We start from the raw sequence: 15,982 nt of genomic DNA, 5'->3' as shown, positions 1-15,982 counted from the left end.
TGTTGAGGCCAATTCACTAAATATATTCAAAAAGGAGTTAGATGAGGTCCTTACTACTAGGGGGATCAAGGGGTATGGCGAGAAAGCAGGAATGGGGTACTGAAGTTGAATGTTCAGCCATGAACTCATTGAATGGCGGTGCAGGCTAGAAGGGCCGAATGGCCTACTCCTGCACCTATTTTCTATGTTTCTATGTTTCGAGGGACCGCCTATGAATGACAGGGTTACATTTAGTGTATGGCATGGTACAAGTTATATAGCAGACATGTTAACAGTTTGGGTAACAAGTCAATTCAGATATATTTGAAGTCTATTCATGCAGCTTTGATGTGGCTCTCTCTGGTCAATGATGTTCATCTGTCGAGATGTCTGAGAGTTCAATCTCCATACGTAGTTGTGATATTTCTTCTTTCTTGTGTTGTCTGCTTCTCTTCCCGGTAGATTTAACCTTACACTTAGCTATGCTGACTTGTGTCTCCACTGTTTTCAAACAGACTTACAACTTAACTTCTGGTACAAAAGCAAAATACTGCAGATGCTGGAAATCTGAAATAAAAACCAGAAAATGCTAGAGATACTCAGCAGGTCAGGCAGCATCTGTGTAGAGAGAAACAGAGTTAACGTTTCAGGTTGATAACGATTCTGACGAAAGGTCATCGACCTAAAACTTTAACTCTGTTTCTCTCTCCACAGATCTGCTGAGTATTTCCAGCATTTTCTGTCTTTATTTGCAACTTAATTTGCTTGATTATTTTTAGCTATATTTCTCTTTTTTTTGACAACACATTTCAGCTTAGAAGACTTGCTTTATTCAAATTTTGTCTGATATGCTCCTGTGAAGCACCTTGGGACTTTTTACTACATGAAAGGTAGATAATTACAAATTGTTGTTGTTATAACCATTTCTGGACTTTTCCCAGATTTTTCCAGACCTTTCTATTTCCTTCAACCTTCTTATGGTTTGAGTGTGAAATTTCAATCTTATATAAACTTAATTTCTCACAGACTCCTTTTATCCACCTATTTCAACATCTGTCCAAACAAGTTGACTCATTTTATGGCAAGGGTACATCTTTTCAGTATCACTCACTTATAAACCAACACATGTCAAAGAAGTGCAAGGTGCAAATTTACCTACAAGACAAAAGCTAAGCTGATTCGTTAGCTAGTTATTCCTTTGACCTTGCTGGCCTTTGTAATTACAAAAGCTTATAATATTAGATAAGTCCCTCCCAATTTTGTTTATCTTGTCCAGACAGCATAACCTATGTGTTATCTCTGGGCCTGTGACCTCGGCAAGCTAGAGCTGCTGGTTCCTGAGCCATTGTCTGAGTCCTTTGTTTTAAGAATGCTGTCTGAACTTCTTAGAATACTTAGAATTCATCATTCTGTTTCCAAGGGTGCAGCAGGGTGTTCAAAACACCATTTTAAATGCAACACTTCCTACAGTAACTTGACTGCCTCTTGAACTGTAACTGTTCCTTACATAAGTCAGTGCCTTCAGGAAGGGAAGGGGAACATTTGTGGGAGGAAAAAGTGTTGACTGTATATTCGTGTTTTCTTTTTCATGGGTCATGATTGGTCTGTTCCACTGAGTTACTGAAGCTGTCTAAATTAATCCTATTGAAAAATATGCTCCATTAATTAGTTCTATGCTAGCCTGAATCTGGAGCAGTGTAACCTGCTGGCACTGTAAATAGATTTTAAAATGGGCAATTTGAATAGGAATTCAAGTGAGTTATGTGTTGGCACATTGGAAGGTCATATATTCTCAGAGTTACCTAGTGTTAAAATCTCAAGAGCTACACATTTGAATTAGCTGCATGACAAATTATCCAAATGTGGTTATAATGGCTCTACTTGCTTTTATTCAGTTTCTAATTAATGTTTACAAAAAGATGTTCGTGATGGTGTGCAGAATTTTTCTGCTTGGAGGTGAAAGAATTTCCACATTGGAGGTATGAAAGCATCTTGTATGTTTATAAAAGTAGCAAGTAAACTATATGTATAGATCGAATAAAAAAAATATTTCAACATATACTTGTGGTTTAAAGAGACTACTTGATAGTAAGCCATTGCATTCAGTTCGAGTGGATACAATAATAATCTAAAGATAAGGAAAAGAAGGGATGAAAGCTAAGGTCAGAGTACAAAAAGAGACACATGAAACATAAATATTCAGGGGACAGAAAAGGTTATTGGAAATAGTAATATAATACCATAACAATAAAGCAGATGGAATGACACCAGAGCATATTAACTTGCCTCAAAAGCAACGTACAGAGCAACAGCAACAAAATGGAGGAATTGGAGGCACTAGTTTAGAAGAGAGGAAATAGATGCAATGGAGATAATGGAAACATGGCTGCAGACAGAAAAGGATTAGCAGTTAAATATTGCAGGCTATCATGTATTTAAAAATGACAGAAGGAAAAAAGCCCTGTTAATCAGAAATAATATAATGGCAGAATCAAGAAAGGACATAACGAACAAAGGGACAGAAGCAGAATCCATATGGATTGGGGTAAAGGAGAGGAGGTCATTAATCATACTTGAGGGTATGCAACAGACACAAATAGTGAGATGGAACTGAAGGGAGAAATGTTTCGGCAAATATATGAAATGAGTAATAAAGCACAGAATCAGAATCATGGGGGATTTCAAATACCCCCAATTAAACTGAGGGGGAGGAAAAGGGGAGAAGGCAGTAGAGTTTTTAACAGGATGTGCAAGACACCGTTTGGAGCCAATATGTGAGCCCACCAATGGAGGAAGCATTACTGGACTGAGTAATGGGAAATGAACCAGAGCAGATATGAGGAGTAAGCATGGGAGAACATCTAGTGTCTGGTGCTCACAATATAATAAAGTTTAAGATAATAATTCAGCTGCAGATAGTACAAAGACCAAAGTAATAGATTGGAAAAAAAAGCCAACTGTGAGGGAATGATGAGCCAAGGAAGATAAACTGAAAAAAAATATTGACAGAGGTAGAAGAACAACAGGCAATATTTAAACAAGAGATCAATAGAGTTCAGGGGAAATATATTTCACTAAAAAAATAACAAACTAGCCAAGAGTGAGATGGCATAGATAATTAAAGGTGAGGATAAAATCAAATCTAAAGAAAAGGGTATATGGACTGTACATATAGAATAAAGAATATTACACAAGGGAATATAATGAGTTTAGGAAAGCAACTAAATATAGACAGCTAGGAAGGCAAAGAGGAAATATAAAATATCAAAGAATATAACGAGAAATCATCATCATAGGCAGTCCCTCAGAATCAAGGAAGACTTGCTTCCACTCTTAACATGAGTTCTTAGGTGGCAGTACAGTCCAATACAAGAACCACAGTCTCTGTCACAGATGGGACAGAAGTATTCTATAGGTACAAAAGTAACAAAAAGGAAAATTAAGGTAGGGATGTGACCACTAAAGAAAGAGCAAGATAAACTCTGATACTGGAATGGTTGGGATACTGAAAAGGTAATTGTCATCAGCTTTCACTGATATGGCTAACAAACAGGCAATGACAACAGTAGAAGAATCAACAGGTAGGATAGAAAGAAATGAGATACTGGACAAACTAGCCATACCTAAGCAGGACAGGATCCCGGGTCCAGGTGGATTGTATCCACTGATTCGCAAAGAAACTAGAATCTAAGTCAATTTAAAAAATGGAATAATGCCAGAGGACGGACTAAAAGCAAATGTAATTTCTGTCTACGAAAAGGCAGATAGAACTAACGCAGGAAACTATAGACCAATTAACTTAACGTCAGTGGTAGGAAAGACATGAGAATCTTGCTAAAAGATCAAATGAAAAAGCATCTAGCGATAGGGTATATATGTATAAAATATAGTCAGCATGGATTTCTAAAAGGAAAATCATGTTCAACCATGTTGAATTATTTCAAGAAGTAACAGAGTAGATATGGACAATGCAGCGGATGTGCTGTATATGGACTTTCAGAAGGCATTCAATAAGATGCCACACAAGAGACTCCTGACAAAGGAATCGGGGGCCAGGTAGCAGAATGGATTGAAAGATGGCTACAAAACAGAAAACAGAGGGTAGAAGATTAAGGGAAGTTTCTCAGAACGGCAGAAAGTGGGAAGCGGTGTCCTGCATGGATCCATTCTGGGAGTGAGGAATAAGGAGACCACATTTTCCTTGGAAGACAAGAAATTAAATGGGGTAGAGGAACAAATAGATCTAGGAATACAGGCACATCAATTGCTAAAGGTAGCAACACAAGTTGATAAGGCCGTAAAGAGTACAAAGTACTAGGGTTCATTTCTAGAGTGATAGAATACAAACCCAGGGAGGTAGTATTAAATTTATATAGAACCTTGGTTAGACCACACTTTGATTACTGTGTGCAGTTCTGGAATCCACACTATAAAAAGTGTCCAGCCTTTTTTTTACGTGGAACACAGTGGAGACTTTTTTTAGTAAGATTTGACTTCAAGATCCAAACATTTGTCAATTCATTTACAGTAGCGTAAATTTTTGTAGTTGATTCTCTAGTCAAATTGTGCTTGCCTGCTTTTAAATTTATTTAAACACTTGAGTCCATGGTTATTAAAGAGCAAATGCTTTTCTATTCCACAATAACCTGTTCAAATAATCATTAACCACAATTCTCTGGAACACTGAAAACATTCCAAATCGAATATTTCCAGAATGAACCATTGTGACACTGAAGTAGAAACCAGTTTTATGAAGTCCAAATTTTTACTTGTCCCTAGTTTACATTGCTTACAATCCACCATTTCGTTTTTTGGCACGTAATACTTATATTTTATAAACTTGGGAACAGCTTTATTTTTTGTGCTAGAAGTAATAAAATGTACAGTGTTTACAGGAAAAGTACTGAGTTTGGGGAGTGAACATTTTTTAGTCATCTGTGCTTGAGTGTACCAGAGTAGAAATGTTACTCCCGAGATAAATGTTTCCACTTCAAAAGTAATTAATTGGCTGTGAAGTGCTGTGGAATGTCCTGGGGGTGTGAACAGCACCATATAAATGCAAATATTATCTTTCTTTTCCTGTACCGTGAATTCATTTGTATCCATTGGTGCTTTCAGGAATTGAGAATTCAGTGGCAGACACAGGTACAGGAAGGATTCCAGGGAATGAAGCAGTTTTGACACACCGTAGTTTATGAACTTTACACAAGTCCACAGTGAAGCAAATCCAGCAACAGTGAAGCAAATCCAGCAACAGGCAAAAAACAAATGTAGATTGGCAACACATTCTTCGGTCCTGCAAATCTAAAATGGAGCCGGAAGATGTTGATGCAGTGATCCCGCAGCAATTAGAAGGCAGAATTACTATTTACTCCATTACGGGATGTATTCATTGTCATCGTCTAAAGGCTTGTCTGACTAATATGGGTCTCCCATTTGTGAACGTTGACGTAATGAATAATAGTGTTCTACAACAGCAACTTGTAGAAATCACTGGGCGTCATACTGTACCACAAATCTACTTTAACAACGTCCACGTTGGAGGAAACGATGATTTTCAGAATTTGGTAGGTAATATTGGTTATAAATATTTAGCCATATGATAATGCAATAAATTAATATGATTTTTCCATAAAGTCTCCTCGAGCTTCCACATAACTAGCATATTTATCAGTTTAGTAAAAGCTTAAGAACAAAACCAGTTAGTGTTGGGAGACAAAAGGTCAGCACAATTGTGCTGGTATAACTAGTTTTACAAATAGGAAGAAAATGAAAACTGAGAGTACAACAACGATTAAAAGGTGGCTCCGATTTCTGTACAATTTGGTTGCGCTTCACTGTTGCAGATTAATAAGCCTGTCACAAAAACCTTGTCTTGTATTTATAGTCCTTTACTAGATTTTCATTGCTTAGAATTTCCAACATTGATGTAAAAGGGAGGCCATTTTCTCGGGTATTGTAGTTTGCGAATAATTCATTGTATATAGAAAGACATAAGCTTTCTTGTAACTCCCAATGTCAGCAAATAGAACAGATATCCATTCTATTGAATCGACTGGTTAAACCTGTTCTGAGACACTGAAATATTTGAAATGTTTGAAATTAACTTGGTTGTGCCCATCCTGGTTCAACAGCCCCATTGAGTAAGAATTGAGTGAGTCAATATAGTGCGGATGCTGGAATTCTGAAATCTAACCAGCAAAGGCTGGAAATACTCAGCAGATCAGGCAGCGTATGTGGAGCTTCTCTCTCTACAGATGCTGCTGAGTATTTCCAGCATTTTCTGTTTTATATTTGAGTAAGAATAAGTAATACTATATAAAATCTAATTTATTTATGTCATTGCGTAACCGCTTTCACAGAGATGCAAAGCAGTTACGGCTGCTGATTGATGCAAAAGCAATAGTGTAACTTGGGAATAATCTAAGGCCCAAGAAATGTTCCCTCTAAATTGTCTTTGTTGTGTGCGACCTGTTTATTTCAATGCGCGGTCCCTTTAAATTTCTGCGCACGTATTTCCAATGTAAAAGCTTGAGCGGCCTGCGCGGTACCTTACAGACTACTGCGTGGCTGCACACACGCACAGCTTAAGAGACAACATTGGTCCCAAGCATACTTGAAACTAAGGAGGAATAAGACCACTTCAGACAGGAAGTCTCAAACTGCTTGATTCCGTACATCATCATAGGCAGTTCCTTGAAATCGAGGAAGACTTGCTTCCACTCTAAAAGTGAGTTCTCAGGTGACTCTGCAGTCCAATACAGGATTTACAGTCTCTGTCACAGGTGACGCAGACAGTGGTTGAAGGAAAGGGTAGGTGGGGAGTCTGGTTTGCCACAAGCACTTTCCTGCGCTTGGTTTCTGCATGCTCTCGGCGACGAGACTCGAGGTGCTCAGCGCCCTCCCGGATGCTCTTCCTCCACTTAGGGAGGTCTTTGGTCAGGGATTCCCAGGTGTCGGTGGAGATGTTGCACTTTATCAAGGAGGCTTTGAGGGTACCCTTGAAACGTTTCCTCTGCCCATCTGGGGATTGCCTGCTGTGTAGGAGTTCCAAGTAGAGCACTTGCTTTGGGAGTCTTGTGTCGGACATGCGGACAATGTGGTCCGCCCAATGGAGCTGGTTGAGTGCTTCGATGCTGGAGATGTTGGCTTGATCGAGAACACTGACTGAAGAAGAGAATGTTCAAAGATCAGGCCCTCAAATCTGGCACCAAGCTTATGGTCTACAGGGCTGTAGTAATACCCGCCCTCCTGTATGGCTCAGTGATGTGGACCATATACAGTAGACAACTCATCGCTGGAGAAATACCACCAATGATGTCTCCGCAAGATCCTGCAAATCCCCTAGGAGGATAGATTCCACACTAGGTGTAGTATAACTGCAGCCTGTTGGATCAATCGGATTCTTTATAAACTTTTGAATCCTAGAGCGAAATAATGCTTCCACACTTGGGTTTCTCTAAACATCAAAATGTAACTGGCCTAGAAGTGATACAGTACCTATTAATGGAAATATGCCTGCACAAAACTTTCTCTCTCCTTTCTATGTTGCCGTCCTGTTTACGTCCTGCAGTGCAATAAGAGCCAGTTTCGGTGCAGTTCAAATCACGGTTGGATCACAGGTGTGCACTGTGAAATCCACTGTGGATTTAATTTTTATTTTGTGAAAAGCAAACTAGAACTGGTCCCACATACTCCAACCCTGTGGAACATTTGATCATCTGCATTTTGTTGTCTACATTTCTGGGAGAATTGGGCTTATCTTTGCATAAATCAGCTAAAACACAGTAGATCTCTTTTCAGTGATTTTTTTTTAGACACGGGATTCTTGATCCAGCAGGATAAGGAGTTGTTCTGTGGCTCTCCAAAACCTGGCCGAATTTACTATCCATATTGTTCTGATATTTAGTCTCGAGTCAGAAGACCGGCAGGAGACAGGACTTGCAATGGGTACAGTAGCCTAGTGGTTACTAAGAGGATGCTGCCAATGTCACAGTAAAGGAGGAGGGGATAGAAAAATAAGATAAAGTGGAGATTGGCAGCATGAAAAGCAGTGGATTTTGTGCTAGAAGTACCTAATCGAAAGGCCTGTTTCCATTGTATGTTGTCTTGTGGACAGAAGATTCACCTGAGTATTCTGGGTGAGGGACTCCACTGATGCTCCAATGACGAGGTTTTGCAGCGGACAACTTGCAGGAATAATTTTCTTTTAGCTTGTTCCTGTTGGCTTAAAAACTATGGGCTAGAATTTCCAAACAACCTGCCAGCGCTCGATTGCCACCCAAAAGACCGCTAAGATTATCACCGGCGAAAACTTCCCCCCCCAAAAAAGAAAAAAATATGCCCAGCAAAAAAACTGGGCGTTGCACCCCGGTTCTCGGTGAAAAAATGGAATCTTGGGCCGATTGGACGGTTCTTAAGGAAAATGGACGATAATTACTAAATTTACTAAAAATTTAAACTGAGGCTGCGGGTTGGGTTCCAGAGGAGAAAAACACAAAATATTTTTTCAAAAAATATAAAATAAAAAATCCTAAAAACATTCTCTGGACTCTTTTCACTTAAATCACTACAAGAGAATTTTAAAATAATTAGTTAAAAAAACAATTACTTACCTTTTTTTGCAGGGCTACTCACCAGCTCCGCTGATTCTCTTGGGCATTTTTTTTTATACTTATCTACGGGTCACCGCCGAGCCAAGAATCGCGCCAGGGCGATCTGTGGATGGTGCACGCCGGCTGTCCGCTCCCCAGAGGTACTTCGAAACCGCCGGCGTAACTCAGCTGGGTAATCTTTCGCCGACCCGGTTACTGCCCAAACCGTCCAATACTGCCGAGAAACTGGGTGGTGAGCCACTGGAAATTCTAGCCCTATTATGAGCAGTCCTGCAAATGAGTCTCTTGGTATAACTTTGTCAGGTTTGCCACAATTCAGCAATATGATGAAATTATAAATCACTTTTTATCAGACACAAGAAGAGCTCGACAAACTGATTGATTTGGTTAAGTATACTCCAGCACCTCCTGATTCACCTCCAATCCCTCAACTGGAAGAGGCTGAAGAAAACGTACCAAAGGAAGGTTAGTAGAAAAGAAGATTATGGGCTAGGTATAACTGTTAAGGTAGGTAAACCACCCAGATATGTTTCTAACTTTGCTTTATATTCAGTCAAGCTTCAGTTGAATACTGAAAGCTGAAAAGCATCAGTTATCTCCTGAAAAAATTCACAGTAGTCTAAGGATGCCATAATTATATCATAGTATTGGTGAAATGCCATACTAGACTGATCCACCTGCACATCGGATATGGGGGCAAACTATATGAACAGACCATTGCTTGAAACAAAAGCAAAATATGGAGTGTGAATGTAGTGAGTGGACTGGAAGATTGACTGCAGGGCAAAACAGAAGCTAATTCATCATCAAATCTGCCCATGATTAGGGCAAGACCATACATGTGGAGCACAACATTGGTTAAGTAAAAAAATTATCATCATCATAGGCAGTTCCTCGAAATCGAGGAAGACTTGCTTCCACTCAAAGTGAGTTCTCAGGCGGCTGTACAGTCCAATGCAGGAATTACAGTCTCTGTCACAGGTGGGGCAGACAGTGGTTGAAGGAAAGGGTGGATGGGGAGCCTGGTTTGCCGCACGCTCCTTCCGCTGTCTGCGCTTGATTTCTGCATGCTCTCGGCGACGAGACTTGAGGTGCTCAGCGCCCTCCCGGATGCTCCTCTTCCATTTTTACAATCCCACTTTAAATAAGGTTAACCATACTGTTTCAAAATGTTGCTTCTGTGTAAGATATGCACTGCTGGGATTCTTCTGCTTTGCAAAGCCATGTAATGCAGAATTGTCCTGATTTCCTGGGCTATAATTTTGCGGTGAGAAACCAATAACTCTAATGTTTCTTTTTTTTCATTCTTGGGATGTGGGTGTCACTGGCAAGGACAGCATTTATTGCCAATCCTTATTGCCCTTGAGAAGGTAGTGGTGTGCCTCCTTCTTGAACCACTGCCATCAGCGTGGTGAAGGTTCTCCCACAGTGCTGTTAGGGAGGGAGTTCCAGGATTTTGACCCAGTGACGATGAAGGAACGGTGATATATTTCAACGTCAGGTTGGTGTGTAACGTGAAGGGGGACTTGGAGGTGATGGTGTTCCAATGCGCCTGCTGCCCTTGTCCTTCCAGGTAGTAGAAGTCGCAGGTTTGGGAAGTGCTGTCGAACAAGCCTTGGCAAGTTGCTGCAGCGCATTTGGTAGATGGTACACACTGCAGCCACGGTGCGCCGGTGGTGGAGGGAGTGAATATGTAAGGTGTTGGATGGTGTGCTGATCAAGCGGGTTGCTTTGTCCTGGATGGTGTCAAGCTTTTTGAGTGTTGTTGGAGTTATGCTCATCCAGACAAGTGGAAAGTATTCCATCACACTCCTGACTTGTGCCTTATAGGTGGTGAAAAGGCTTTGGGGTGTCAGGAGGTGAGTCACTCGCTGTAGAATGGTGACCCCAGGATGTTGATGGTGGGGTATTCGATGATGGTAATGCCATTCAATATCGTGGGGAGGTGGTTAGACTTTTTCTTGTTGGAGATGGTCATTGCCTACCACTTGTGTGGCTAGGAAGCTAGGAGTTAAATTAAAAAGTACGACCTCAAAGGTAGTAATCTCAGGATTACCACCAGTGCCAAGTGCTAGTCAGATTAGAAATAGCAGGATAGTTAAGATGAATACGTGGCTTGAGGAATGGTGCAAGAGGAAGGGATTCAACTTCCTGGGACATTGGAACCAGTTCTCGGGGAGGTGGGACCAGTACAAACCGGACGGTCTGCAGGACTGGAACCAATGTCCCAGGGGGAGTGTTTGCTAGTGCTGCTGGGGAGGGTTTAAACTAATATGGCAGGGGGATGGGAATCTATGCAGGGAGATAGAGGGAAGTAAAATGGGGGCAGAAGCAAAAGGTAGAAAGGTGATAAGTAAATGTGGAGGGCAGAGAAATCAAAGGCAAAAATCAAAAAGGGCCACATTACAACATAATTCTAAAAGACAAAGAGTGTTTAAAAAAAACAAGTCTGAAGACTGTGTCTCAATGCGAGGAGCATTCATAATAAGGTGGACGAATTAACTGCGCAGACAGCTGTTATTGTATATGATGTATTTGGGATTACGGAGACATGGCTCCAGGGTGACCAAGGCTGGGAACTCAACATCCAGGGGTATTCAATATTCAGGAAGGAAAGACAGAAAGGAAAAGGAGATGGGGTAGCATTGCTGGTTAAAGAGGAGATTAATGCCATAGTGAGGAAGGACATTAGCTTGGATGATGTGGAAATCTGTGGGTTGAGCTGCGGAACACCAAAGGGCAGAAAACACTAGTGGGAGTTGTGTACAGACCACCAACAGTAGTAGTGAGTATGGGGATGGCATCAAACAGGAAATTATGGATGCGTGCAATAAAGGTACAGCAGTTATCATGGGTGACTTTAATCTACATATAGATTGGGCTAACCAAACTGGTAGCAATACGGTGGAGGAGGATTTCCTGGAGTGTATAAGGGATGGTTTTCTCGACCACTATGTCGAGGAACTAACTAGAGAGCTGGCCATCCTAGACTGGGTGTTGTGTAATGAGAGAGGATTAACTAGCAATGTTGTTCTGTGATGTCCCTTGGGGAAAAGTGACCATAATATGGTAGAATTCTTTATTAAGATGGAGAGTGACACAGTTAATTCAGAGACTAGGGTCCTGAACTTAAAGAAAGGTAACTTCGATGGTATAAGACGTGAATTGACTAGGCGAATGATACTTAAAGGGTTGACGGTGGATAGGCAATGGCAAACATTTAAAGATCACATGGATGATCTTCAACAATTGTACATCCTGATCTGGCGTAAAAGTAAAATGGGGAAGGTGGCTCAACCGTGGCTAACAAGGGAAATTAGGGATAATGTTAACTCCTAGGCAGAGGCATATAAATTGGCCAGAAAAATCAGCAAACCTGAGAACTGGGAGAAATTTAGAATTCAGCAGAGGGGGACAAAGGGTTTAATTAGGAGGGGGAAAATAGAGTATGAGAGTAAGCTTGCAGGAAACATAAAAACTGACTGCAAAAGCTTCTATAGATATGTGAAGAGAAAAAGATTAGTGAAGACAAATGTAGGTCCCTTGCAGTCAGAAACAGGAGAAATTACAATGGGGAACAAGGAAATGGCAGACCAATTGAACAAATACTTTGGTTCTGTCTTCACTGAGGAAGACACAAATAACCTTCCGGAAATACGAGGGTCGAGCGAGAAGGACGAATTGAAGTAAATCCTTATTAGTTAGGAAATTGCGTCAGGGAAATTGATCGGATTGAAGGTCGATAAATCCCCAGGGCCTGATCGTCTGCATTCCAGAGTACTTAAGGAAGTGGTCCTAGAAATAGTGGATGCATTGGTGGTTATTTTCCAACATTCTATAGACTCTGGATCAGTTCCTATGGATTGGAAGGTAGCTACTGTAACCCCACTTTTTAAAAAAGGAGGGAGAGGGAAAACATGAAATTATAGACTGGTTAGCCTGACATCGGTAGTGGGAAAAATGTTGGAATCAATTATTAAATATGTAATAGCAGCACATTTGGAAAGCAGTGACCGGATCTGTCCTAATCAGCATGGATTTATGAGAGGGAAATCATGCTTGTCAAATCTTCTAGAATTTTTTGACGATGTAACTAGTAGAGTAGACAGGGGAGAACCAGTGGATGTGGTGTATTTGGACTTTCAAAAGGCTTTTGACAAGGTCTCACACAAGAAAGTAGTGTGAATGGTATTGGGGGTAATGTACTGACGTGGATAGAGAACTGGTTGGCAGACAGGAAGCAAAGAGTTGGAACAAACGAGTCCTTTTCAGAATGGCAGGCAGTGACTAGTGGGGTACCGCAAGGTTCAGTGTTGGGACCCCAGCTATTAACAATATACATTAATAATTTAGATGAAGGAATTGAATGTAATATCTCCAAGTTTGCAGATGACACTAAGCTGAGTTGCATGATCAGCCATGATCATATTGAATGGTGGTGTAGGCTCAAAGTGCCGAAAGGCCTACTCCTGCATCTATTTTCTCTGTTTCTATGAATGTTACTTGCGAATATAAAGTGCTGGAATTATTATGGACGCGTTTATTTGTACTGTAAAAATGGCCGCCCGTTGTCTCTGATTGGTCCCCTTGGACGATAAGCCACACCCTGATGTTTCTTGAGAATGTGTAACTGGAACCGCCTATCACAAATTCTCACGGACTTTTCAAATTGTAACTCGATCCACTTTGACTTCCAGAAGCTCCTCCCCACACCCACCACATTCTCTCACCATTCCCGCACCCACCCCCCGCGCTCTCTCTTCCCCCCCGCGCTCTCTCTTCCCCCCCGCGCTCTCTCTTCCCCCCCGCGCTCTCTCTTCCCCCCCGCGCTCTCTCTTCCCCCCCGCGCTCTCTCTTCCCCCCCGCGCTCTCTCTTCCCCCCGCGCTCTCTCTTCCCCCCCGCGCTCTCTCTTCCCCCCCGCGCTCTCTCTTCCCCCCCGCGCTCTCTCTTCCCCCCCGCGCTCTCTCTTCCCCCCCGCGCTCTCTCTTCCCCGCCGCGCTCTCTCTTCCCCCCCGCGCTCTCTCTTCCCCCCCGCGCTCTCTCTTCCCCCCCGCGCTCTCTCTTCCCCCCCGCGCTCTCTCTTCCCCGCCGCGCTCTCTCTTCCCCCCCGCGCTCTCTCTTCCCCCCCGCGCTCTCTCTTCCCCCCCGCGCTCTCTCTTCCCCCCCGCGCTCTCTCTTCCCCCCCGCGCTCTCTCTTCCCCCCCGCGCTCTCTCTTACCCCCCGCGCTCTCTCTTACCCCCCGCGCTCTCTCTTCCCCCCCGCGCTCTCTCTTCCCCCCCGCGCTCTCTCTTCCCCCCCGCGCTCTCTCTTCCCCCCCGCGCTCTCTCTTCCCCCCCGCGCTCTCTCTTCCCCCCCGCGCTCTCTCTTCCCCCCCGCGCTCTCTCTTCCCCCCGCGCTCTCTCTTCCCCCCCGCGCTCTCTCTTCCCCCCCGCGCTCTCTCTTCCCCCCCGCGCTCTCTCTTCCCCCCCGCGCTCTCTCTTCCCCCCCGCGCTCTCTCTTCCCCCCCGCGCTCTCTCTTCCCCCCCGCGCTCTCTCTTCCCCCCCGCGCTCTCTCTTCCCCCCCGCGCTCTCTCTTCCCCCCCGCGCTCTCTCTTCCCCCCCGCGCTCTCTCTTCCCCCCCGCGCTCTCTCTTCCCCCCCGCGCTCTCTCTTCCCCCCCGCGCTCTCTCTTCCCCCCCGCGCTCTCTCTTCCCCCCCGCGCTCTCTCTTCCCCCCCCGCGCTCTCTCTTCCCCCCCGCGCTCTCTCTTCCCCCCCGCGCTCTCTCTTCCCCCCCGCGCTCTCTCTTCCCCCCCGCGCTCTCTCTTCCCCCCGCGCTCTCTCTTCCCCCCCGCGCTCTCTCTTCCCCCCCGCGCTCTCTCTTCCCCCCCGCGCTCTCTCTTCCCCCCCGCGCTCTCTCTTCCCCCCCGCGCTCTCTCTTCCCCCCCGCGCTCTCTCTTCCCCCCCGCGCTCTCTCTTCCCCCCCGCGCTCTCTCTTCCCCCCGCGCTCTCTCTCCTCTTTCCCCCCGCGCTCTCTCTCCTCTTTCCCCCCGCGCTCTCTCTCCCCTTTCCCCCCGCGCTCTCTCTCCCCTTTCCCCCCGCGCGCTCTCTCTCCCCTTTCCCCCCGCGCGCTCTCTCTCCCCTTTCCCCCCGCGCGCTCTCTCTCCCCTTTCCCCCCGCGCGCTCTCTCTCCCCTTTCCCCCCGCGCGCTCTCTCTCCCCTTTCCCCCCGCGCGCTCTCTCTCCCCTTTCCCCCCGCGCGCTCTCTCTCCCCTTTCCCCCCGCGCGCTCTCTCTCCCCTTTCCCCCCGCGCGCTCTCTCTCCCCTTTCCCCCCGCGCGCTCTCTCTCCCCTTTCCCCCCGCGCGCTCTCTCTCCCCTTTCCCCCCGCGCGCTCTCTCTCCCCTTTCCCCCCGCGCGCTCTCTCTCCCCTTTCCCCCCGCGCGCTCTCTCTCCCCTTTCCCCCCGCGCGCTCTCTCTCCCCTTTCCCCCCGCGCGCTCTCTCTCCCCTTTCCCCCCGCGCGCTCTCTCTCCCCTTTCCCCCCGCGCGCTCTCTCTCCCCTTTCCCCCCGCGCGCTCTCTCTCCCCTTTCCCCCCGCGCGCTCTCTCTCCCCTTTCCCCCCGCGCGCTCTCTCTCCCCTTTCCCCCCGCGCGCTCTCTCTCCCCTTTCCCCCCGCGCGCTCTCTCTCCCCTTTCCCCCCGCGCGCTCTCTCTCCCCTTTCCCCCCGCGCGCTCTCTCTCCCCTTTCCCCCCGCGCGCTCTCTCTCCCCTTTCCCCCCGCGCGCTCTCTCTCCCCTTTCCCCCCGCGCGCTCTCTCTCCCCTTTCCCCCCGCGCGCTCTCTCTCCCCTTTCCCCCCGCGCGCTCTCTCTCCCCTTTCCCCCCGCGCGCTCTCTCTCCCCTTTCCCCCCGCGCGCTCTCTCTCCCCTTTCCCCCCGCGCGCTCTCTCTCCCCTTTCCCCCCGCGCGCTCTCTCTCCCCTTTCCCCCCGCGCGCTCTCTCTCCCCTTTCCCCCCGCGCGCTCTCTCTCCCCTTTCCCCCCGCGCGCTCTCTCTCCCCTTTCCCCCCGCGCGCTCTCTCTCCCCTTTCCCCCCGCGCGCTCTCTCTCCCCTTTCCCCCCGCGCGCTCTCTCTCCCCTTTCCCCCCGCGCGCTCTCTCTCCCCTTTCCCCCCGCGCGCTCTCTCTCCCCTTTCCCCCCGCGCGCTCTCTCTCCCCTTTCCCCCCGCGCGCTCTCTCTCCCCTTTCCCCCCGCGCGCTCTCTCTCCCCTTTCCCCCCGCGCGCTCTCTCTCCCCTTTCCCCCCCTCTCTCTCCCCTTTCCCCCCGCGCGCTCTCTCTCCCCTTTCCCGCCGCTCTCTCTCCCCTTTCCCCCCGCGCGCTCTCTCTCCCCTTTCCCCCCCCGCGCGCTTCTCTCTCCC

At 46.2% G+C, this 15,982-nt stretch overlaps 1 protein-coding gene across 7 annotated transcripts in view; it reads left to right on the top strand.

Annotated features, from left to right (window-relative positions):
* The window catches only part of LOC139276165 (uncharacterized), an 82,506-nt gene that overhangs the window by 20,075 nt on the left and 46,449 nt on the right, over window positions 1–15,982 (top strand). For 6 of the 7 annotated variants that reach the window (XM_070893732.1, XM_070893731.1, XM_070893725.1 and 3 more), the window contains exons 2-3: window positions 5,098–5,546; window positions 8,948–9,059. In XM_070893732.1, the coding sequence (XP_070749833.1) occupies window positions 5,289–5,546; window positions 8,948–9,059 (370 nt within the window). In that variant the 5' untranslated portion in view covers window positions 5,098–5,288. Of the gene's footprint in view, window positions 1–792; window positions 870–5,097; window positions 5,547–8,947; window positions 9,060–15,982 lie in introns of all 7 variants that reach the window. The other variant, XM_070893727.1, reaches the window with a different exon arrangement.

The sequence above is a fragment of the Pristiophorus japonicus genome, chromosome 11 (genome assembly GCF_044704955.1).
Source record: "Pristiophorus japonicus isolate sPriJap1 chromosome 11, sPriJap1.hap1, whole genome shotgun sequence".
NCBI classification, from domain to species: domain Eukaryota; kingdom Metazoa; phylum Chordata; class Chondrichthyes; family Pristiophoridae; genus Pristiophorus; species Pristiophorus japonicus.
This window is presented reverse-complemented; position numbering and strand designations above follow the sequence as displayed.